The sequence below is a fragment of the Gekko japonicus genome, unplaced genomic scaffold (assembly GCF_001447785.1).
Source record: "Gekko japonicus isolate JY-2015 unplaced genomic scaffold, Gekko_japonicus_V1.1 scaffold131, whole genome shotgun sequence".
In the NCBI taxonomy this organism is placed as follows: Eukaryota; Metazoa; Chordata; class Lepidosauria; order Squamata; family Gekkonidae; genus Gekko; species Gekko japonicus.
This window is the reverse complement of record NW_015167061.1, coordinates 2315574-2337097: the sequence shown is the minus strand read 5'-3', so window position 1 is coordinate 2337097 and position 21524 is coordinate 2315574. Positions and strand designations below refer to the sequence as shown.

At 52.1% G+C, this 21524-nt stretch overlaps 2 protein-coding genes across 2 annotated transcripts; both read left to right on the top strand.

The window, feature by feature from the left end:
• Positions 1 to 204: 204 nt before the first annotated feature.
• Positions 205 to 7402, top strand: LOC107111618 (proproteinase E-like). The gene is made up of 8 exons (XM_015412603.1): positions 205 to 244; positions 1044 to 1129; positions 1621 to 1718; positions 2881 to 3015; positions 4341 to 4477; positions 5339 to 5481; positions 6728 to 6880; positions 7361 to 7402. The coding sequence occupies exons 1-8, from the start codon at positions 205 to 207 to the stop codon at positions 7376 to 7378; spliced, it is 810 nt and encodes a 269-aa protein (XP_015268089.1). The 3' UTR covers positions 7379 to 7402.
• A 7101-nt stretch (positions 7403 to 14503) lies between these two features.
• Positions 14504 to 20785, top strand: LOC107111587 (proproteinase E-like). The gene is made up of 8 exons (XM_015412568.1): positions 14504 to 14543; positions 15633 to 15718; positions 16007 to 16104; positions 16500 to 16634; positions 17274 to 17410; positions 18685 to 18830; positions 19051 to 19203; positions 20765 to 20785. Exons 1-8 carry the CDS (start codon positions 14504 to 14506, stop codon positions 20783 to 20785), a joined length of 816 nt encoding a protein of 271 aa, XP_015268054.1.
• The last annotated feature ends 739 nt before the right edge of the window (positions 20786 to 21524 follow it).

The following is a 21524-nucleotide window of genomic DNA, read 5'->3' as shown; positions in this document are numbered from 1 at the left end:
TCCATCCCGCAGGGCACACGTGACTCCTGAGACAAGAGATACTCCTAGAGGACTGTGCCTATCCCAGGGGTGGCCTTGGGTCATACAGAGATAGTGCTGGCCGTACCTGCAGCCGTGAATCAGCATGCTTGGGGGTGGGGTGGGAGCTATTTAAAAAGCCCCGGCTGCTTGTTCTCTCTCACACAGACAATCGTTCAGGCCACAATGTGGAGGCTCTTTATCACACTCCTGCTGGCAGTTGGAGGTAAAGTATAGACCCCAGCAGCAGGCATGTGCTCTTCCGCACCACTCGTCTACCACGGCTCAAGTGATCTTCCTCACTAGGTCCTTTTCTTCTCTCTCTTGGTGGATTGTGGCTGTAAGAGCAGAAGGAACGGCTTCCCTGCCCAAAACGTTGGCCTTCCCATATTTTGGCTGGCTTTAATGCTTCCTGGCTGGCCCTGCCATGCATACGTTCTAGGGAAGGACCTTGCCTCTTCCAGTGACAGTCGCCTGACACCTACGGAGCCAGCCCTTGCCAGCCTGCTATGAAATGCTCCGGTTTCAGCAAGACTTTTAGGACGCTGGATGCTAAGTGGCGATAGGATTTGGCAAGAATGCCTCTCAGTAGGGGACAAGGCTATAAATGCCACAGATCCTGCTCAGGTTTAGATCACGCAGCATACCTAAGCTTCATTAGAAACCTGGGGGAGTTTGAGTTAACAGTGAGCGTTGGAGGCAGACGGTTGTCCTTTGTGAAGGAAGCAGGAGGGTGGCTGTGGAACTATTGAGAGGTCTGGCAGATAGCCCAAAGGAAAGCCACCCCAGGTACTGCTGAGTGTGCACCGTTTATTTGCTTGGTTTATTCTCTGGCTTTTTCCACAGAGACCATCTGGCGGGCTGTCCTGGAGAGAGTGGGCAAGGCCAATGCCTCTGTCTCCCTCCTGTGGTATGCTGGGAAATAAGTGCAATCTCCCTTCCAGAAACCCCTCTCCGACAGAAGGAGTCCAGTGGCCTTGTCATGCATGTAATCATTGTCTCATTGTAATTTGCTTTCTCTTTAGCTCATGGCTGTGGAGAGCCCACCTATGCCCCTCTGGGAAGGGTAGTGAATGGTCAGGATGCTGTCCCTTATAGCTGGCCCTGGCAAGTAAGTATGGTTGCTTTGAGCTCCATAGAAATTTGGGGGCCTCAGTGGACCAATCACTTGGGTGAGGCTGAAGTTAAGTTCCTACTTCCTTGTTCCATGCAGAAGGCTTCAGAAGACTGAAGAAAGAGATGAAGTTCTGCACCCTGAAATAAGCTTTGGGATACCACAAAATAATAGACATCCTTTACTGGCATTCAGTCACCTTTCGGGGACTCCAGCGCTGTCTTCGGGCCACAGCTTAAATTTTGCACCCTGATACCCAAAAACTAGGGATATTGGGGTTTTGCGCCCGAAAATAAACCTTGGGCCACAATGGATCTCTTTGTTGAATAAGGAGCTGGGTGCCAGGAGCCCACTTCAACCTTGTATTGTTTAGGGAGTCCTTGTCTCACGCACTGAATGGGAATAAGTTAGCAATGGACATGGTGCGGGGGAGGAGGGGGAGCTTTATGGATAGATACATAACTGCCCTCCCCTGATGCTTTCCACAGGTCTCCCTGCAGTATGAGAGCAATGGAGAATTCCACCACACCTGTGGAGGAACCCTTATTGCCCCCAACTGGGTCATGACTGCTGGACACTGCATCTCGTAAGTTCTGTCACTGCGTGTACTGGATTTAAGCATCATCGGATAGGGCCTGAGGGAGCAGGAGTTCATTGTGCCCTGAGGTGGGAGGGTGATTTGTTTGAGCCTGAATAGCTGGTCTCCAAATGGACACTGGGGGTCTTCTGGAGCAGGGTGGCCCTCTCTAGCTTCCTTCAAGTATCACACATTTCCAACAAGGCCATGGAGCATTCATGGGTAGATATCAGTAGGGACAGACAACCATGGTGGAAGCCCTGAGCGGTTGGTCCCTGTGACTACCGCCCGTCCTAGTCTCCCCGAACTGAAGCAGACCAGTAGAATTAAAGCAAAAACTGGAAATTGCCAGCACTTTAACACTTTACTTGATTTTAATATTGTTTTTATATTGTTGCATTATTTATTAGGAACTGTATGTTTGTCATGAATTGTGTTTTATGTGTTATGAGAGTTTTTACCCTGTTGTGAGCCGCCCTGAGCCAGCCTAGGCCGGAGGGGTGGGATGGAAGTCAATAAAATAAATAAATAAAAAATAAATATAAACATATGTGGCTGCCTTATAGTGAACCAGTCTCCGTGCTCCATATAGTCCAGTACTGTCTCTCCTGACAGGCAACGAGTCTTCAGAGTCTCAGGTATAGAAAATTGACATCCTTTGAGGTCCTTTAAACTGGAGGTACTCGGGACTGAACATAGGTCCTTATGCTTGCAAAATCTTGCACTGAGACAAGGGAAAAAAGTGGGGGGAGGCTGGCCTGCATATTTTCAACCATCTAGCTCCGAACCAAGCTGGCTACCTTTTGTTTCCTAAAGATTGTCTACCTATCTCACGGGAAGAGTTTTGTTTGGGCCAGAGTTCCTTGGGTTTTGGCACTGGAAATGATTTCCCCAGCCAAAACTCTGTCCTAGAAAGTATGACTTCATAATACAGAAGATATTGCCTTTGTACATATGCAGAGTGCCTCGTCCTAATGCCAGAGCAGCCACAAGTAGTCCACATTCAGAATGAAGGAGCAGAGGTTCAAGATCAGAGAGGATGGGCCCCAGCACTTCTCATTTTGCAAATAAACACTAGAATGAGAGAAGGCTGCCATGGAAATTTTCACCCAGCCCTGAATCCTGCCCCAATTCCTCTTTCTCTGCATGACCCCCCTTCCTTCCCTTTCAGCTTGTCCCGCCGGTATAAAGTTGTGCTGGGGGAGTATGACAGGAGTAATGCAGAGGGCTCTGAGCAGCACATCCCTGTGAACTCAGGGGACATATTTGTGCATCCTGGCTGGAACAGCAACTGTGTCTCTTGTGGGTAAGTACAACATCTGCGGGAAAGGGTATGCCATCTGAGGGACTATGCTATCCGGCATCTCTGGTGAAGAGGTTGAAAAGAAGAAGGGCCATGTAAAAACTGTGTTGCACACAGGCCAAGAGGAAGATCTGGAGCCCACACAAGCTGGAGAGGCAACTGTAGATGGTTTTGTTTGGTTGGGCCAGGAGGAGTAAGGGGAGGACTAAAGTCAGTGTTGTGGGACCTGTCTCGCCACATTTTCTGGGGCTCTTTGTTCCCTTGTTCTGTGCCAGCAACTAAATTATTTGCAGAAAGTTGGCTTGTAGAAAATTCATATCACATTAAGGGCTCGTTGTTATACTGGCTGGTGGTCAGTCATGTTCTTTATCTTGATTCAAAACTTTAGACTGAGGCATTTCGTTTTGATGGAGACCAGCTCTCTGGCACACTTAGAAAGATGCCTCTGAAATTCCTGGGTCTACTTGCTGGAGAATGTAGTTCTGTGAGATTTACAGAACTACAAAGATTCAAGGAGGCTTTAATCTGAGCCAGGATTTGGCTCCGGAACATATCTGAAAAGCCTGGAGGCAGCAGTTGAATGTGTGAACTAACCACAAATGAAGTGAATGTGTGCAGAGTGTCTCCCTTCCTCAGTGAGTAGCCCACAGCAAACTCCCGTGCAACTTGGATCAGAGGACTATGGCCCCGGTCACGCTGGGGGAAATAGGTGAGGCCAAAGTGCGGCTTTTTTGAGCCGCACCAAAAGAGAAGCGCGTCGGCGGGATCAGACAGATCGCACCAGCCACCACGCAGTTCCTCCCCGGCACGATCAGATGCCGGGGGGATGCCACGGACCGCAGAGCGAGGCGAGCCCACTGCGCATGCGTGTGCATGCACAGTTTAGCAGGACCTCGCATGCTGCAGGAGAGACGGACTCGCTGGCGATCACACGTCCGCCCCTGCAGCGGATTTTTCGGTAAGTACTAGTGTTTCGTAGTTTTTTTTCCTGATCCGCATCTTCGGCCGGAATAGACGGATCGGGGACGGGTGCGCGCGCTTCCCAGATGTTGCGGTGTGATCGCGCCCGCTTGATGCACCCCCGATCCATCCCTCTTGCGGATCAAAGCCTCCCGTGTGACCGGGGCCATGGTTTCATGTGGGTTTGAGCTTGTCTCCCCTCCTGTTTGGAATGTTGCCTTAGGGTCACGTTATCCACCACTTCCTTTGGAGCAGCAAAGACCCTTTGGCACAGAGCCCTGGGAATTGATTGCCACAAAAAAGATTTCAGGATGCTCCTGTCAACCTCTGCATGACTTCTCCCCGTGACCCCTCTCCTTCTCTTCCAGGGATGACATTGCCCTGCTCAAGCTGTCCCGTGACGCAGTTCTCAACGATAAGGTGCAGCTAGGATGCCTCCCGCCCCAAGGAGAGCTACTCCCCAATGACTACCCGTGCTTCATCAGCGGCTGGGGGCGCCTCTATAGTATGTGACTCTATTCTGCCAATGGGGAAGGTGGGGACAGAGAGCTCAGGAAGAGTGCTGAGGTTAAGAAACTTCAACTTGAAGGCAGTGGTGATAACTGCCAGCCCCTGTCTATATTCTCAGCCTCATGGACATGCAGAGCCAGTTGATGGAAATCTACCACCCCCAATAGGCCCATCCCAGCATTTAGTGCTGTTGCAGGCAATGGAACACGGTCACAGTTGCTGTTACTTTCATCAGTGCTTCCAAACCTTTTTTGCTATAGTGATCCACAAGTTCAAAGGTACTTGGCATGGTGACCAAATGTTAAAACCCAGAACATGCAAAAATCAATAAAAATGCAAAAGCCAGAGACCCACTCTCACGGGCTTCACAACCAACTTTTGGGTCGGGACCCACAGGCTGGGAAATGCTGGCTTATAGCACTTTCTGGTGCTTTTCAACAACTGTAATTGGCAATATGGGACCTTTTCAAGTGGTTTCAGTTGTCTCACCCTTCTCTCCTTAAATGATGCAGTGGGAGAAAGTGCTGTTTCACTTCCCATAAAGGGAAGCCGCTGGCCACACAGAAGTTTCCCTCTAAGCCAGCCATTCCCTGGGCACACTTGCTCTTTGCTCTAGCCATGAAGTCAGTCTCAGTGTTAACCAATGAGAAATGTAGATGAGTAGGTATTTAAAGGAATATGCCTATGATCTGCTTAACACAAGTGTGGGAAATAAACAGTTTCAAGCATTGTGCTCCAGGGTTTGGTCATGTATAAAGACAAGGTCACAGAATGGCAGCAGCCAACAGGGAAGTCCTGTCAGAATGGTGGTGGCTGTCACAGGAGCCCGATCCCTCTTTGGACTCTCCCCCTACAGCTGGTGGACCTCTTCCCCCCAAGCTGCAGCAGGCCTTGCTCCCAGCAGTGGACCATGCACATTGCACACAGCCTACTTGGTGGGGAGCCACCGTCAAGGAGACTATGGTTTGCGCCGGAGGAGACACACGAGCTGGTTGCAATGTGAGTAATGGATGGCAAAACAGGAGACTCCAACTGGGGTGGGACTGTAGTGATGATGTTGCCATGGTGATGATGTTTACATTCTTAGGTCCTTGGGACTATTTCTGGAGTGGGACAATAGAAAGCAGGCAGTGCCATATAAGATCTGGTGCACTTCCCAGTCCAGCTAGTTAACAGCAGGGCTATTTCTGGGCAGGAACGCACAGGAACAGAGTTCCGGCCAGCTTCAGAGTTGGCCACGCCCACTACAGCCAAAACCTCTGCATGCATGGCTACAGAGGGAAGGCCTGGAGAGCAACCCCCCCCCCGGCGACTCCAAGGCGGGATGTGAGTAATGGATGGCAAAACAGGAGACTCCAACTGGGGTGGGACTGTAGTGATGATGTTGCCATGGTGATGATGTTTACATTCTTAGGTCCTTGGGACTATTTCTGGAGTGGGACAATAGAAAGCAGGCAGTGCCATATAAGATCTGGTGCACTTCCCAGTCCAGCTAGTTAACAGCAGGGCTATTTCTGGGCAGGAACGCACAGGAACAGAGTTCCGGCCAGCTTCAGAGTTGGCCACGCCCACTACAGCCAAAACCTCTGCATGCATGGCTACAGAGGGAAGGCCTGGAGACCAACCCCCTGGCAGCTCCGAGGCGGGTGGGCCTGGAAGGATCAAGGAGGCGTTTAAATGCCTCCCTGTGCCTTCCCCAGCCTGTCCAAGGGCCGCGGCTGCCTTCCCTTCCCTTCAAGGGGGGGGGGGGCTTGCCCGGGCTCCCCGCAGCTGTCGGGCACCCAGGCAAGCCAAGGGAAGGCATGGGGTGTGGCCTAATATGCTAATGAGCTGCACTGTCAGGGGTGTGGCCTAATAGGCTAATAGGTTTCTGCTGTTGGGTGTGGCCTATTATGCTAATGAGTTCCTGCTGGGCTTTTTCTACAAAGAAAGCTCTGGTTAACAGACTTCAACTTAACGGATGTAGAAGTAACAACAAACTAAAAATGTGCTGCTGAGGTTTTGGAGATTGCCTTCGGCTTTTGACTGCTGTATTTATCATGTAGAAACAGTAACTGCAGATAAATATATGGTCTGAGTAGCACTAAAAGGTACAACAAAAATCTTGTTGGCCCCTTTAAGGAACAGTTTTATAGCAGAAGCTTTTGTTAACTGAAACCTACTTCATCAGATGCTCATGTAGAATGAAATGTTTTCTTTATTGTACAATGCAAAGCTTTTGAAATTCTATACCATTTATTTTCAGGGTGACTCTGGTGGCCCTCTTAACTGCCAGGCTGCAGATGGGAGATGGTATGTCCATGGCGTTACTAGCTTTGTATCTTCCTGGGGATGCAACACCTTGAGAAAACCCACCGTCTTCACCCGGGTCTCTGCTTTCAATTCCTGGATGGAAGAGGTATTGCTCCATGGCCTAGCTTGTATCAGGGGATGGGGAAAGAGCATGCTGGCAGATGCCTATGGAACTGGCATCTCTCCTGTCACTATGGGATGGCATGGGATTACCTCATAGGAAGGACAGACTTCCCTAGTCCATTCTCAAATGCAGAATATCCCACTTAGTTTCCAGGAGGCAAAGAGGGAACATGAAAGGTCAAGTGAAGGAAGCAGGGGTTGCCTTGGAACTCATGAATAAAATGCAGAAGCTTGGCTAGAGAAGCATCTTGTTTATTGGGCATTTTAGCTCCTTGTGAAGTTGCCCAACTGAGTCCAGTCCCACCTGCACGTAAAAGACTGCAGCTGTTAGCAAGGCACACAGCAGACTCCCAGGGTCAGATTTCTGCAGACTTAGGCTTGGAACTAGGGGCCAAATTCAGACTGCAGATTCCTACTGGCCTTGTATTTTTACTTGTAACACAGCTCTGGTTTTGCTTTGCAGACGATTTCCAACAATTAATTTCAAGCAGCAGCACCCCATCCCTCACTGGATCATGCCTGTTAAGAATAAAATACTTCTTGACTAACATGTTTGTTTCTCGTAGTTCCTTCTCTTGCTTATATTTCAGAGGTTGCCAAACATTGAATACATCAAAGGCATTTAGTCTTCCTTCACCAATGTTGGATCAGGCCAATGGCCCATCCAGTCCAACACTCTATCACACAGTGGCCAAAAATACCAGGTGCCATCAGGAGGTCCACCAGTGGGGCCAAGACACTAGAAACCCTCCCACTGTTGCCCCCCCCAAGCACCAAGAATACAGTGCATCCCTTGCCCCAAACTGAAAGCTCCTATCTATACCTTGTGGGTAATAGCCACTGATGGACCTCTGCTCCATATGTTTATCCAATTCCCTCTTGAAGCCGTCTGTCCATGTAGCCGCTGCCACCTCCTGTGGCAGTGAATTCCATATGTCAATCACTCTTTGGGTGAAGAAGTACTCCTTTTTATCTGTTCTAACCTGACCGCTCAGCAATTTCATGGAGTGCCCACGAGTTCTTGTCTTGTGAGAAAGGGAGAAAAGTACTTCTTTCTTTACCTGCTCTGTCCCGTGCATAATCTTATAAACCTCAATCACGTCACCCCTCAGCCATCGTTTCTCCAAGCTAAAGAGCCCCAAGTGTTTTAACCTTAACTGCCATTCTAACGTATTTGATAAAGTGCGTGTGGACACAAAAGCTCACACTTTGAATAAACCTTTGTTGGTCTTAAAGGTGCCATTGGACTCTAAATTTGTTGTATTTCTTTACACAATGAGAGATCAAAATGTGTAATTCACAGCCAGAGGATGTAGTGATGGCCACAGGAACAGACAGCTTTAAAGGGGATTACATAGATTCATGGAGGATAAGTCTATCCATGGCTACCAGCCACATTGACTGAGGGGACCCAAGGCTCTGAATCCCAGTGCTAGGAGGCAACATCAGGAGAAGGTCTTGGCCTCTGTGCCCTGTTGTTGGACCTCCAGGGTAACTGGCTGGCCACTGTGTGAGATGGGATGCTGGACTAGGTGGACCATTAGTTTGATCCAGCAGGGCTCTTCTTAGGTTCTTATGAAGGCCTTATGTTGTTGGCCCTCCAGAGGAACCGGCTGGCCACTGTGTGAGACAGGAGGCTGGGCTAGATGGAGTGCTTGTCTATTCCAACAGGGCTCTTCCTGTGGTCTTATAATGCTGAATATCACCTTGTGTGGCTTGTGAGTACCACGCAGGTGTCTTGCAAGCCAGACAAGTAAGGCTGAGGTCCTGCTTCCAGTGCCACCAACCAACCAGTCCCATTGACTAGTCCTGTCACACACACAACTTAAAAACACAGTTCTGGGCAGCATCATGTGTGGCTCTCTTTTGCTTTAGCTGCACAGCAACCTCCGTGTGAGGTGAGCTGTGACAGAAAGAGCGTGCAGGGTTGACTCATGGGCATCCAGGGGGCTGCAAGGCGGAGCGGGGATGTGAATCCAGGTCCTGTTCCCCCTCCAACCCTACACCCCCCCTGCTTTTCATGATGGCAACTTGCTAAAAGTTCTTCTCTGTCTCCACTATACAACAAACAGTTCCTCTTCAATATCCTGATCTCCAGTGACTTAAAATAGAGTCCAAGAGGGTATGGATACATTTGGTGAAATGGGCCGTGGTGGCTCAGAGGTTAAGACGCTGAGCTGCAGACTGGAAGGTCGGTAGCTCGGCAGTTTGAGACCCGAGTGCTGCATGACGGAGTGAGCTCCCGTCTCTGGGATCAGCTCCTGCCAGCCTAGCAGTTTGAAAGCAAGAAATTGCAAGTAGATAAATAGGTACCGCTTCGGTGGGCAGGTAACAGCGTTCTGTGCACCTAGGTGTCTAGCCATGCCGGCCACATGACCACGGAAACATCTTTGGACAGCGCTGGCTCTTCGCCTTGGAAACGGAGATGAGCACCGCAACCCTAGAGTTGGATTCGACTGGCTTTTGAGCAACGGAAACCTTTATCTTACCTTACACTAAAAAAAAAGACTGCTGTACAACAGTTTGAAATACTTCCCCCCACACACACCCTAGAAATATCCAAGTAAAGTACATCAGATTGCCCTGTGGATACTGACTAAGCCTAGCCCTGCATAGCTTTAGCGATATGGCCGCATCCTGCACAGCTCTTAAATCATCATCAGGGACTACACCCCACACCATCTGCAGTGTTAGAATGACAGTTGTGTGCTTCATGGTGCCTTGAACATGGGCGTGGAGGCACAGACCTGCCGGCACCCTAGAGACAGGGCTCGCTCAGCACTCCCCACTCAGATTTAACAGCTAAAGACCCTGGAACAGGAGGGGGGGGCTCAGTCCTGAAGAAGGACACGTCTGCCATCTCACACTAAAAACCTTTGAAAGCGTGTTATTGACAACATGGGAGATAAATACATAAAATGAATATTAGAGGGGAAGGGGAACTAGGGACACATACTTGCTGGGGACAGATACCAGAAAGGAGGGGCCCAGCCCAGCCCAGTCCATCGAGAGCATTGGAGTGCAGGGCACTGCCATGCGACTGCAGTTTGTTGTGACTTGAACAGTCCCAGTCTCTCTCCGGGCATCCCACTGGCATATGAACCTCAGATGGTGTCTCAGGGGCACTGCACACCATTCTCTGCTGCCAAGATCTTTGATGGGTCTACCTGGGTTTCAGTTGGAAGAGCTGGTTTGGTGACCAGGAGTAAAATAGTTCCACAGGAACTATTAACTGAATTGCAGCTGCAACTCACAGATCCTACCTGTCTTGGAAGACAGCAGAGCCAGCCACAGCTCTGAAGCAATGCAAAAATTGCACTGTGTGCAGTTCTGGTCACCACACCTTAAAAAGAATATTATAGCTTTGGAAAAAGTGCAGAAAAGGGCAACTCGAATGATAAAAGGGTTGGAACACTTTCCCTATGAGGAAAGGTTAAGGTGCTTGGGGCTCTTTAGCTTGGAGAAACGACGGCTGAGGGGTGACATGATCGAGGTTTATAAGATTATGCATGGGATAGAGCAGGTAGAGAAAGAGGTACTTTTCTCCCTTTCTCACAATACAAGAACTGGTGGGCACTCCATGAAATTGCTGAGTAGTTGGGTTAGAATGGATAAAAGGAAGTACTTCTTCACCCAAAGAGTGATTAACACTTGGAATTCACTGCCACAGGAAGTGGTGGCGGCTACAAGCATGGACGGCTTCAAAAGGGAATTAGATAGGCATATGGAGCAGAGGTCCATCAGTGGCTATTAGCCACAAGGTATAGATAGGGACTCCGGGGCAAGTGATGCTCTGTCATCTTGGTGCTTGGGGGAGGGCAACAGTGGGGGGGCTTCAAATGTCCTGGCCTCACTGGTGGACCTCCTGATGGCACCTGGTATTTCTGGCCACTGTGTGATAGAGTGTTGGACTGGATGGGCCCTTGGCCTGATCCAACATTGGCGTCTCTGATGTTCTTATGTTCAAAGAGGAGAGCGGGGGGGGGGCAAAGAGCAGGTCCAGCAAAGAAGACTAGCCAAGATTGGCCAAGATTGGCCACGAGAGACCCCCCCTGACTCCTCCACACCCATCAGAAGGGTAGCTTCCTTGCAGGGCAGCCTGGCTACCTAGCTATTGTCAATTCTCTTACACACACAAAAAAAGAAAGCAAGCCAGGAATCAAAATGAATCACACCCCTTCCACACTGCAGGCCTCTTAGCTTTCATGGTCAGGGAGTTGACAGTATGTCTGCTGAGAGCCTCCGTGGGACTGGACTCTCTTCTCACGGGGTCCGGCCGTCTGCGGATTCCAGGATGGTGCAGGGGGGGCCATTCTCTGCAGAGGAGCAGAACTCTACCCAGAGCCCCTTTCCTTGACAGGATACCAAAGCAGTTTCAAGAACAGAATAACACCCCAGCAGACCTAAGCAACTGGGGCATATTTCTGTGTGTGCGTGTATGGTGGGAGGAAATCCTGTATCTTCATATAGCGGCTAGCAAGAAGATTCCCCTGTTCACTTGAAAAGAAGACGAGGCCTTCTGGATCCCTGCCATGGTAACATCAAGACTATTGTAGAATGCAAATCCAGTCGGTACAGAACGCCACCGCTTGGTAATCATCTGGAGCTAGCTGGAGCAGGTACCAGTTTCAGTCCAATGTACTGGCTATCCCATACAAAGCCCTACATTGCCTTGAACCCTAGAACCCTCAGAACTGCCTATCCTCCTGTGCTTTGCCACAACAACTTTGCTCATCTGCTCAGGGGTTTCTGCAGTATCGCCCTGCAAACAGAAAAGTTCAACCGCTAACTGTACAGGCGTGTTCTCCGTGGAATGGCCCTGTCGGAGGAGGTCAGACAGGAAGGCTTTTTGCAAACCACATAACAGAGAATTGTTCATGAGGACAAATTGATAAAGATGAAAGGGTTATGCTGCAACGGAGTGGTTCAGGAAGGTGCTCTCATGAAAGGAACGGCACTGTGAACTATACCACATTAAGATTTATTTCTGGGCAAGTCTCCAACAATTTGGTTATCTTTCTAAGGATGCAGAAGTGAGATTTCTGCTGAAATGGTAAAAATAAATCCTTGAGCCTTCTTTGTTCTATCATATCCCATAAACTATCACGAATCTGTGACACCACCACGTGTAGTGTGTGTTATTTTTGCTGTATGTATTATCCTAGTGTCATTGCTTTGATTTTCTAATGTAACACCGTTTTCTGCATTAACATGTCCTGTCTAAGACTCTATGCTTTGTTTCCGACGGCTGTGATCCTGGTCCTGTGACACTGCTTGTCCCACTGATTGCGCTGATTTACGCTGTGTAATCCCGCCTTGAGTCTCAATGAGAAAGGCGGGCTGTAGATTAATAAATAAATATGTGCCCTCAAGTGAAAGAGGGGGCCATTTAAAATTTGCATACAAGTTATGTACAACTATTTAAAAAGTGTGCATGCACACAAAATCTTATACCTTAAATAAAACTTTCTTGGTCTTAAAGGTGTAAGTGGACTCAAACTTTATTCTATTTAAAAATTGGTTACATTCAGAGTCATCCAGGTAAATACAGTACATATGTAGAAAGAGAGAGGTCAGATATCCTTCATTATGTCAAGGAAGAGAGATTATGCAACATATCTCAAGTCTTTTCGTAGATGAAAACAGGGACATTGAGTAGCATTTACTACCTGGGTGAGAAAGGGGATAGAATGGAAACTTTATGTGCATGCATTTATACTTGAGTTTTATTTTTTTGTGAGTAGTGTCTGTGTGTGTGTGCGTGTGCGTGCTTAAGAGCCTGGAAGTCATGGTGACTTCTGTTGACCCTAATGGGGCTGGGGCATTTCAGAGAGGTGGCTTGATATAACCTGCCTTGGTATTCCTTGGAGGTCTCCCATCCAAGTACTTGCCAGGGTCGGCCCTGCTTAGCTTCTGAGATCTGATGAGATCGGGCTTGCCTGGGCTATCCAGGTTAGGGCCGTTTGTACCTGAGTTTAGAAGCATCCTTCCCCCAATAATCCAGTGATTTCAGAGAGAGAGAGAGAGAGAGAGAGAGAGAGAATGCGCCACATTAAGAGGGGTTTTTTTAAAGGTGTTTTACATGATATTCTTATTAAATGCAGTCTCTCTGAAAAGACAAAACAGGTGCCATGGTTTACTAGGGGCAGGTTCTCCCTGGTTAAAAAAAAAGCAACATTTGAACTCAGCCTTATGCACACTCACGTACGCATCACGCCAGTGAATGGATTTCTCTTCCTTCTTTGTGCCATAACAAATTGTGACCAAACCGCTTTCAAGGTCTCCACTAGGTGGCGTGCTGCTCTGAAGAATTCTGGAGCCTCAAGCCTTCAAAATGCGCATTTGTTTTCCAACACGGCAAGGAAGGAAGGAGTTTCCACAGCTCTCTGTAGGTCAAATGTGCATTTTCCCACCCAGAATAAAGTGAGCTGATCTGGCTGTCCCTCACCTTGGTCTTTATCATCTCTCTGTAATGGGGAGGGCTGGCCTATCCTTGTTCAAAAATAGCCCCCTTTCAACCAAGATTACCTGTTAATCGTTCACTGCTTTTTCCTCTCCCCCCCCCCGCACCTGCTTGGATTCCCAGGGGAGAGTCCAGTCGGTGCCAGGACCAGGGCCGTAGCCAGAATTTTTTACTTCAGGGGGCATTTAAATAAGTCGGGGGGCCACTGTGTTAGGAGCAATGAAAGAGCAAAAGTTTAAGAAAGCGAGGAGAGAGGGAGCAGATGTGCCTTGTGGCGTGCCTTGCAGGGTGATGGCTCAGCGTGGCACAGCCGTGGCATGCACAAAAAAATCAAATCAAATCAACTGGCTGGATGGGAAGTCCGGAGGCCTGGGTGGTAAGTCAGGGGGCCCGGCCCCAAGATGCCCCACTGTAGCTATGGGCCTGGCACGGAGGACCAGGGGAAAGGGGCCATCTTCTGCCCACGCCAAAGGCACGAGGTGCAAGGATTCGTTTCAACCGTGGCACTTTTGGGCGCCTGCCAGGATTCAGACCGACTGCTCCCTCCAAGCTGTGGAGTCCCGTGAGCAAAAATTCCACTTTGTGAGCACCTGGGATTAAAGTGGTGAGCGAGCGATTTAGCTGCTGCATCAATTAGTTTCCTCTGGAGCCCCACCCTTCCTGAGCGAAGACAAAAATGTGTGAGCCGGAGGCTAAAAGACTGGGAGCTGGCTCACACTCACTCAGGTTGTCAAGTACTCCAAAGCCACCGAGTATTTCAGTAACTGATGAAAAGCAAGCCCAGTTGCCCCTACTGCAGATCAAGGGCCTCTGTCCTTGGCCCAAGCACTGGCCAGCACCTGCGTACCTTTCCTGAAGATACCAAGGGAAAACAGCTGCTCTCTTCCCGCGATGTCCTAGGCTGGGCAAGTTATCTGGGTACCTGCGTTCACCTCTGATGCCTTGGCACTCCCGTTGCCTGGCACTGGCCCAAGTCGAATTGGGGAGGGCTGGGCTGCCGGTGTGGAAACCAGAGCGGCCTTGCTGCTGCACGATAGGGCAAGGCCACGCTTGTGTCCACAGCTGCCAGGACCACGGAGCCTGGCGCCACTTGATAAGGGGAGTATTAAAGGCTCCGTATCCCAACGAGTCAGCCTCGGCAAGATGCTGGTGCTGCTGATCCCTATTTGGCTGGCGGCTGGTGGTAAGAAGCGATCTGCATCCTCCTCTCTTTCTTGGCTGCGTTCAGACCTGGCGCTATACTGGGGTTTGATCTAGCACTAATTCGTTGTGGTTTCTGAATGCAAAGCGGGATCCCAAACTAGGGGTAGGAGCTGGTGTTTTGCGCTGTGGTTTGCCCTAATTTCCGAGTCCACAGGCCACACTTTGGGGAGCGACTGTGCCCCGTGTGAGCCTCTTGGCTCCTGCCACAGCGAGATAGGAAGGAGGTTCTCCCTGCTGGGAGGCAGCCGGAAAGGGAGTCCAGGCATTGTTACCTGCACCGGAGTTTGCCAGGGAAACCAGGGCTGCACAGAGCCCCACTTGGTCACGAGGTCTGAAGGCAGCCCCTGGGTCTCTCCCCTCCTGCTCAGCCTGGGCCAGAGCAAGGCAGCCCCCCCCCCCGCGGTCTTCTGCCCCCAGTTTGGGGGGCCCTTCTTCTGGCTGCCTCAGCTACCTTGAAGTACACCTCACTCAGGAGACAGGCGGCAAGGGAGGCAGGAGAGGCACGTCTGGGCCAAGCTAGGAGAAGGGGGAGGGAGAAGGGTCAGCGGCACCCGGGGGGCCCCCTCTCCTGTTCATTCTAAAGTACCTGGTGGTCACAGCCAGTGTTCCCTCTCAGCTGAGTTAGTGCGAGCCAGCTCGCAGTTTTTTAGCCTCCGGGAGGAGGGCTCCAGAGGAACTTAATTTATGCAGCAGCCCAATCGCTGGCTCACAGCTTTAATGCCGGTAGCTCACAAAGTAGAATTTTTGCTCACAAGACTCCGCAGCTTAGAGGGAGCCTTGGTCACCGCTTGCCTTCCGTGCACCCCCAGGGACAGAGAGGAACGCGGGAAGGGGTCTTCTACCAGCTGTGGCCCTTGTTCCTTTGGGCTCAGGGGTGCCCACTTGGACTGGCAGGAGCTCTCCAGAGTCTTGGGCAGAGAAGGGCCTTCCCCGATACCCCAGACCCTGTGCCTAGAGGGCCCAGGGATTAGAGGCGGAGCTCTGCTTGAAAAACAGGCCGTCTTTCCCGGAGCCACAGAGCCTCTGAGGGAACAGAATGCCCGAAACTCCTCTTTGCTCTCTCCCGCAGCCTCTGGGTGCGGAGAGCCAGTCTACGCTCCCAACGCAAGAGTGGTGAACGGTGAAGACGCCAACCCCTTCAGTTGGCCCTGGCAGGTGAGCCACAAGACTGTCCTCCTTGGTCCGCGTGGTCTAGGCCACAGTGGCTAGAGAGCCAGACCGGTTTGGGCAGATAGACTCAATACCACATGGTCCCCCTCCCTCCCCTCCCTAAACTCCGCCCTTCCCAGGCGCCACCCCCCCAAATGGCCTGAGAGGGACAAGCCGTGCCAGAGAGATCAAGGCAGGGACCCTCCTGTCCTAACGCGGAAGCTCACCTGTGCGAACTGTTGCCGCCACCCAGGTGTCTAAGCATCAACCCCCCCCTCTCTTGCCTCCCCGCAGATCTCCCTGCAGTACGAGAAGGATGGCGCATTCCACCACACCTGCGGGGGCAGTCTCATTGCCCCCAGTTGGGTCATGACGGCTGCACACTGCATCTCGTAAGCTCCCTCTGGCACAACGTGGGGCGGGCATCTTTCTTTGGAGGGGGATCAGCAGAAACAGCTGCTTGCCGGGCGGCAGGAAGGGGTTTGTTGCCAGTGAGGCCGTGAGGGCTTCTCCCCAATGGGGGGGGGGTCCCAAGCAGCCCCCAAGCCCCTTTGGTGGGGGACCCACTAGCATTCTTCACAGTGCCGGGGGAGGGGTGCCGCCGGCCACTCTGGCTCCTGTTAGATAAGTGGGACGGATGTCATTCGTCCCACCTCCCCAGGGTGGGAAGGAAGAGGGTTCCTGCTCCCAGCCCACCTGTGGCTGGATGAACTCCCTGCTTTGGGGGGCTTTCCACTGCGAGCTCCGTCTCCGCCACATGACCGCTTCCGTGGGGCTTCCCTTCCAGCGACTCCCGCCACTACGAGGTGGTGCTGGGAGAATACGACATGGACCAGGCGGAGGGCTCAGAGCAGCGCATTCCCGTGAACACTGACGACATCTTTGTGCACCCGCGCTGGCTGTCCTTCTGCACGGCCTGCGGGTGAGTGAGGCTTGGCACGTGTCCCCGGGTGCCCCTGGGCTGGGGAGGCTGCCGAGACCGAGTGGGATTCTGACGTCCTGAAGCTCCTTCTGGAGCTGCCTGCGAACAAATGTCAGTGCTGGAGGACTGAGATCTGACAGACCACAGCACCTCTGAGCAGGCACAGAGTGTTTTCCCTCTCCCCTGAGTAACCCCAACTAGCCTCTTTTGGGCCTGGGACTTGGGAAAAGTGGGGCACGCACGAGTACGAGGCACCTCTGGCTTGAGAAACTGACCCTTCCCAGGGGTGGGCTAAGAGTCACCCGACCCTTGAAGGTCTCTTTGAGAGAGCCAGTTTGGCATAGTGGTTAAAGAGTGGCAGACCCTAATAGGGGAGAACCGGGTTTGATTCCCCACTTCTCCACTTGCACCTGCTGGTGTGACCTTGGGTCAGTCACAAGTTCTTTCGGAGCTGTTCTCTCAGGGGGAAGAGCTCTCTCAGCCCCACCTACCTCATCACAGGGTTTCTGTTGTGGGGAGGGGAAGGGGAAGGGAAAGGAGATCGGAAGCCGCTCTGAGACTCCTTCGGGTAGTGAAGGGCCATGGGGTAGAAATCCAATCTCCTCTCCTCCTCCTCTTCTTCTCCTCTTTCAATCCCAGCAATGACATCGCCCTGCTGAAGCTGTCCCGCAGCGCGGAGCTGAACGACAAGGTGAAGCTGGCCTGCCTCCCGCCTGCGGGGGAAATCCTGCCCAACGACTACCCCTGCTACATCAGCGGCTGGGGACGCCTCTACAGTACGTGCTTTCACCCTTACGGCTGTGGTGCTGAGCAGGGAGGGAGATGTTGCTGTGTGTGTGCATGCCAGAGTGTCTCAGTATGCATGTGTGTGTGCTCGCACTCACCCCAAAGTCCTTAGGTTCAAGTGGGTCACCGTGTTGGTCTGAACCAGCAGAACAACGTTTGAGTCCAGTGGCTCCTTGAACACCAACAAAGTTTAATTCTCGGTAGAAACACATGAAAGCTTATACCAAGAATTAAACTGTGTTGGTTCTCAAGGTCCCACTGGACTGACACTTTGGTCCCCAAGTCCTTGGTGAGGCATGTGGCATCCCTCTCCTTAGTGCAAGGAGCACATCCCTGGAGCAGGAGGTGGGGAGAGAGAGAGAGAGAGAGAGAGACCTCCTTTCCAAAGGCAATTCAGCTCAAAACAGCCTAAAAGTTATTTGTGGACCCAGGAGCCAACGAGAGCAAAAGGTCTCAGACACCCCTCCTCATGGGGGAAGGAAGGCGGGAAAAGCTCCCTCGAGGGCCTTGGGGCGTCTCTGCCCATGGTGTGAACGGGCTGTGGGTTTTCTTAGCAGCCCAAATGCCCTGGAGGTGGGCTTTATCTTAGGGAAGATTCATCTTCAGAAGAGGGCCCACGGAGCGACCGAATGCCATAGTTGTACCCAGCGTTGGTCTGGTTTCCCCTCTGACATCTACACGACCCCGGCTGGTCTCAGCCTGATGGCGAAGAGGCAGAGGGCTCCTGGATTCCTGCTCCCTACGAGGCGGCACGTAGATACCCCCACCCCGCACCTCGGCCACCTGGTGTTTGCATCCTGCTCCTGCAACGACTGGTCTCTGGACCAGCTCAGCCCCTGCCACGGATTCTCATGGGGGACCTTGCAGGAGGGAGGGAGGGAGGGAGCCCCTTGGGGCCTGGCCTGGCAGGAGACCCCATCCCCAGGCCCTGCCCCTGAAGGCCCCCACTCCACCAGCACGGCCTTTGGTATCGTGGTTAAGTGCGCGGACGCTAATCTGAGAGAACTGGGTTTGATTCCCCGCTCCTCCACTTGCACCTGGCTGGATGACCTTGGGCAAGCCCTAGTTCTGAGAAGAGCTGTTCTTGGAAAAGAGCAGTCTCTGTCAGAGCTCTCTCAGCCCCCCCCACCTCACAGGTGAGTCACAGGGGGTGTCTGTTGTGGGGAGGGGACGGGAAAGGAGTCTGTAAGCTGCTCTGAGACACCCTTGGGTAGTGAAGGGCCATGGGGTATGAATCCAGTCTCTTCTTCTTCTTTCTTTGCAGCTGGCGGCCCCCTCCCCTCCAGACTGCAGCAGGCGGTGCTTCCGGTGGTGGACCACGCCCACTGCACCCAGCCCGACTGGTGGGGAGCCCTGGCCATCCGAGAGACCATGGTGTGCGCCGGCGGAGACATCCGGGCGGGCTGCAATGTGAGTGGGGGACCGGTGGAGCTGGGGCTCTGGGCTCTGTAGGCCACCATCTCGGCTGCGCCTCCTGCTGTGGCAGTGTGGCCCCCCCTCTCCTGAATGGTGGCCTGGGAGAGAGGCCTCTGGGGGCAGCGCAGGGGGTGAAGGTGGTGTCCCACACGGAGCCCGCCCATCAGGCCTCTGACCTCTGCGCCTGGGGTGTGTGTGTGTGTCTCCTCCACAGGGTGATTCCGGTGGCCCCCTCAACTGCCAGGCGGCAGATGGAAGGTGGGAGGTCCACGGCATCGCCAGCTTTGTCTCTGGCCTGGGGTGCAACGCCTTGAAGAAACCCACGGTCTTCACCCGAGTCTCAGCATTCGAGGACTGGGTGCAGGAAGTGAGTGATGGCCCCCTGGTGCTCAGTCACCGGTCTCCGTCAGTGGTGTAACTCATGGGCCTGGGGAGGAGGAATTGGGGGGGGGGGGGGAGCAGAAGGCAGCTTACTGGGAATGGCAACACCTGACTGGGGATCAAGAAGACCCTGCCCAACAAAGTGGAGCCCTGGGCCTGCTGCGGTCAGAGGGCACGTTGCCAGGAAAGGCTTGGCAGATTCCAGCCACAGTTTGGAGTCAGTTCTGGCCCACAGAAATCTTTTCCCATCTTACTAACAGTTTGTGAGGAAAGTTTAATATTCTACTGTGACAAAGTTGCTGTGTTTCGTGGGTTAAATAAACCAGTAACCCACCATAAAAGCCTGAAGTAGCTGGTCTGGAAGCACAAAAAATGGAAAGGGAAAGGAAAGTGAAATATACTGAGTTCAGAGGCATGTAGTGATCAGCTCATCGTTTATTAAAGGATTTCCGCAACTAAAGGACAAACTAGCAGGACCGGAGCCCTGCTTAAATTCCCACCCAACACCCACCCACCCACCCCCCACACACCCACTTCCTGTTATAGGTTATTTACAGAGGCACTCCTGGGCAATAGGTGTGTCCCAGGATCCTATCAGTCTATTGTTCTGGGACTCCAAGCTGGGAGATTAGGCTTAGTACACAACAGAAAAGGGAAAGGGAAAGGGAAAGGGAAAGGGAAAGGAAAGGAAAGGAAAAGAAAGGAAAGGAAAGGAAAGGAAAGGAGAGAGGGCATGTAGCTCAGCCAGGTCAAAATGTGTTCAGGCGGCAGATCCTGACCCAGTGGAGATCCAGAATGATGGCCCCATAACAGACAGGTTCATCCACTGCAGCCAAAAGAACAAAAGCATCTTGTGGCACCTGAATGGCTATTGAATTTTTCTGAGCCGGCGTCCACTTCACCAGATGCAAATTCAAGCTTTGATCATCTGTCCGGTTGTTGAGAAGACAGTCCCTGGGTTCTATAGTTATGATGCATGCATTTCAAATAAGTCCCCCCCCGGTGCAATTGATAAACTACCGTATGTAAAATGAACTCAAGAATCAAACGCCAGAACAGTGTAAAATGAAAACAAGATTAAAGCAATCCCCGAATCAATCAGCAGTCCAATAAACTGCAGTCAGAACTGGCTAGACAAACAGCTTCCCCCCTGAAAATTGCATCCTCTGATCGAGGCAGAAAATAGATTTATCCTGGAGCCCAAGAGGCAGAAGAGGAGGTGCCAAGCGGGTGTTCCGCCCTAAAGAAGATCCTGTCTCTGCCAGCTGCTTGCCCGTTCCGCCAGAGTTGGGGGGGGGACGAGATGAGAGCCCCAGAAGGTAGCCTCAGCAACCAGGCTGGCTGATAGAGGAGGAGGTGGCCTTTCTCTCTCGGCCACGGCCTCTCCCAGGCCAGTCTGATGGCTACCAGTCTGGATCTGGGGGCCACGATCAGAGGAGGGGAGATCAGGGCTCTTCTCCAACCGAGGCCCCTCTAACCGCAAAAACCGACCTCTAGCCCAGGTTTCCTTCCTAAAGACATCCTTCCTTTCCCCCCTTTTCTTTCAGACCATCGCTAGTCATTCATGAGGAGCTGCGTCTTCTTCAGAGATCAGGAATAAAAAGGCTGAACAGTCCTGCTCAGACTCGGTGGTTTCCTTTTTGGGGGGCTATTTTGCATCCAAAGTCAAACACCCTCCCTCCCATGAGCTGGTGGGCATCTCTTCCTCCCCACAGCAGCCAGGCCTCCTTGCGCTTCCTGTCCTCAGCTGCAGAGCCCCACCGTGTTCGTATGCGTCCATACGAACGTCAGAGAAGCCATGTTGGATCAGGCCAATGGCCCACCCAGGCCAACACTCTGCATCACACAGTGGCCCAAAACCAGGCGCCATCAGGAGGTCCACCTACAGTGGGGCCAGACTCCAGAAGCCCTCCCACTGCTGCCCCCCAAGGACACAGAACATCACTGCCCCAGACATCACTGTCCGACTCTTTGCTCTGTCTGGGGGAAAGCTGAAGCCTCAAGACTTCTCAGGCACGACACCCATCATCTTAATTTGTACCCCCCCCTTCCTTGCAATGGAGACCCAGAGTGGCTTACATCATTGTCCTCTCTGCGGGTTTATGCTGGCCGACAATCCTGTGAGGTAGGTTAGACCGACAGAGTGACTGGCCCAAGGTCACCCAGTGAACTTCCATGGCAGAGTGGGCATTCGAACCTGGGTCTCTCAGACCCTGGTCTCACCACAAGGACACATGAACCTGCCTTCTCCCGAGTCTGACCATGCCACCCCTCCATCAGGGTCAACAGGCCCTTCTTGGACTGACA

What these genes read in the sequence shown, in the direction of transcription:
- LOC107111587 (XM_015412568.1), top strand. Translation starts at nt 14,504, where the DNA reads ATGCTGGTGCTGCTGATCCCTATTTGGCTGGCGGCTGGTG. An exon ending in CCTTCAGTTGGCCCTGGCAG is followed by an intron (nt 15,719 to 16,006) that starts GTGAGCCACAAG and finishes GCCTCCCCGCAG; the next exon opens with ATCTCCCTGCAGTACGAGAA. An exon ending in TCCTTCTGCACGGCCTGCGG is followed by an intron (nt 16,635 to 17,273) that starts GTGAGTGAGGCT and finishes TTTCAATCCCAG; the next exon opens with CAATGACATCGCCCTGCTGA.
- LOC107111618 (XM_015412603.1), top strand. Translation starts at nt 205, where the DNA reads ATGTGGAGGCTCTTTATCACACTCCTGCTGGCAGTTGGAG. An exon ending in ACTCCTGCTGGCAGTTGGAG is followed by an intron (nt 245 to 1,043) that starts GTAAAGTATAGA and finishes CTTTCTCTTTAG; the next exon opens with CTCATGGCTGTGGAGAGCCC. An exon ending in ACACACGAGCTGGTTGCAAT is followed by an intron (nt 5,482 to 6,727) that starts GTGAGTAATGGA and finishes ATTTATTTTCAG; the next exon opens with GGTGACTCTGGTGGCCCTCT.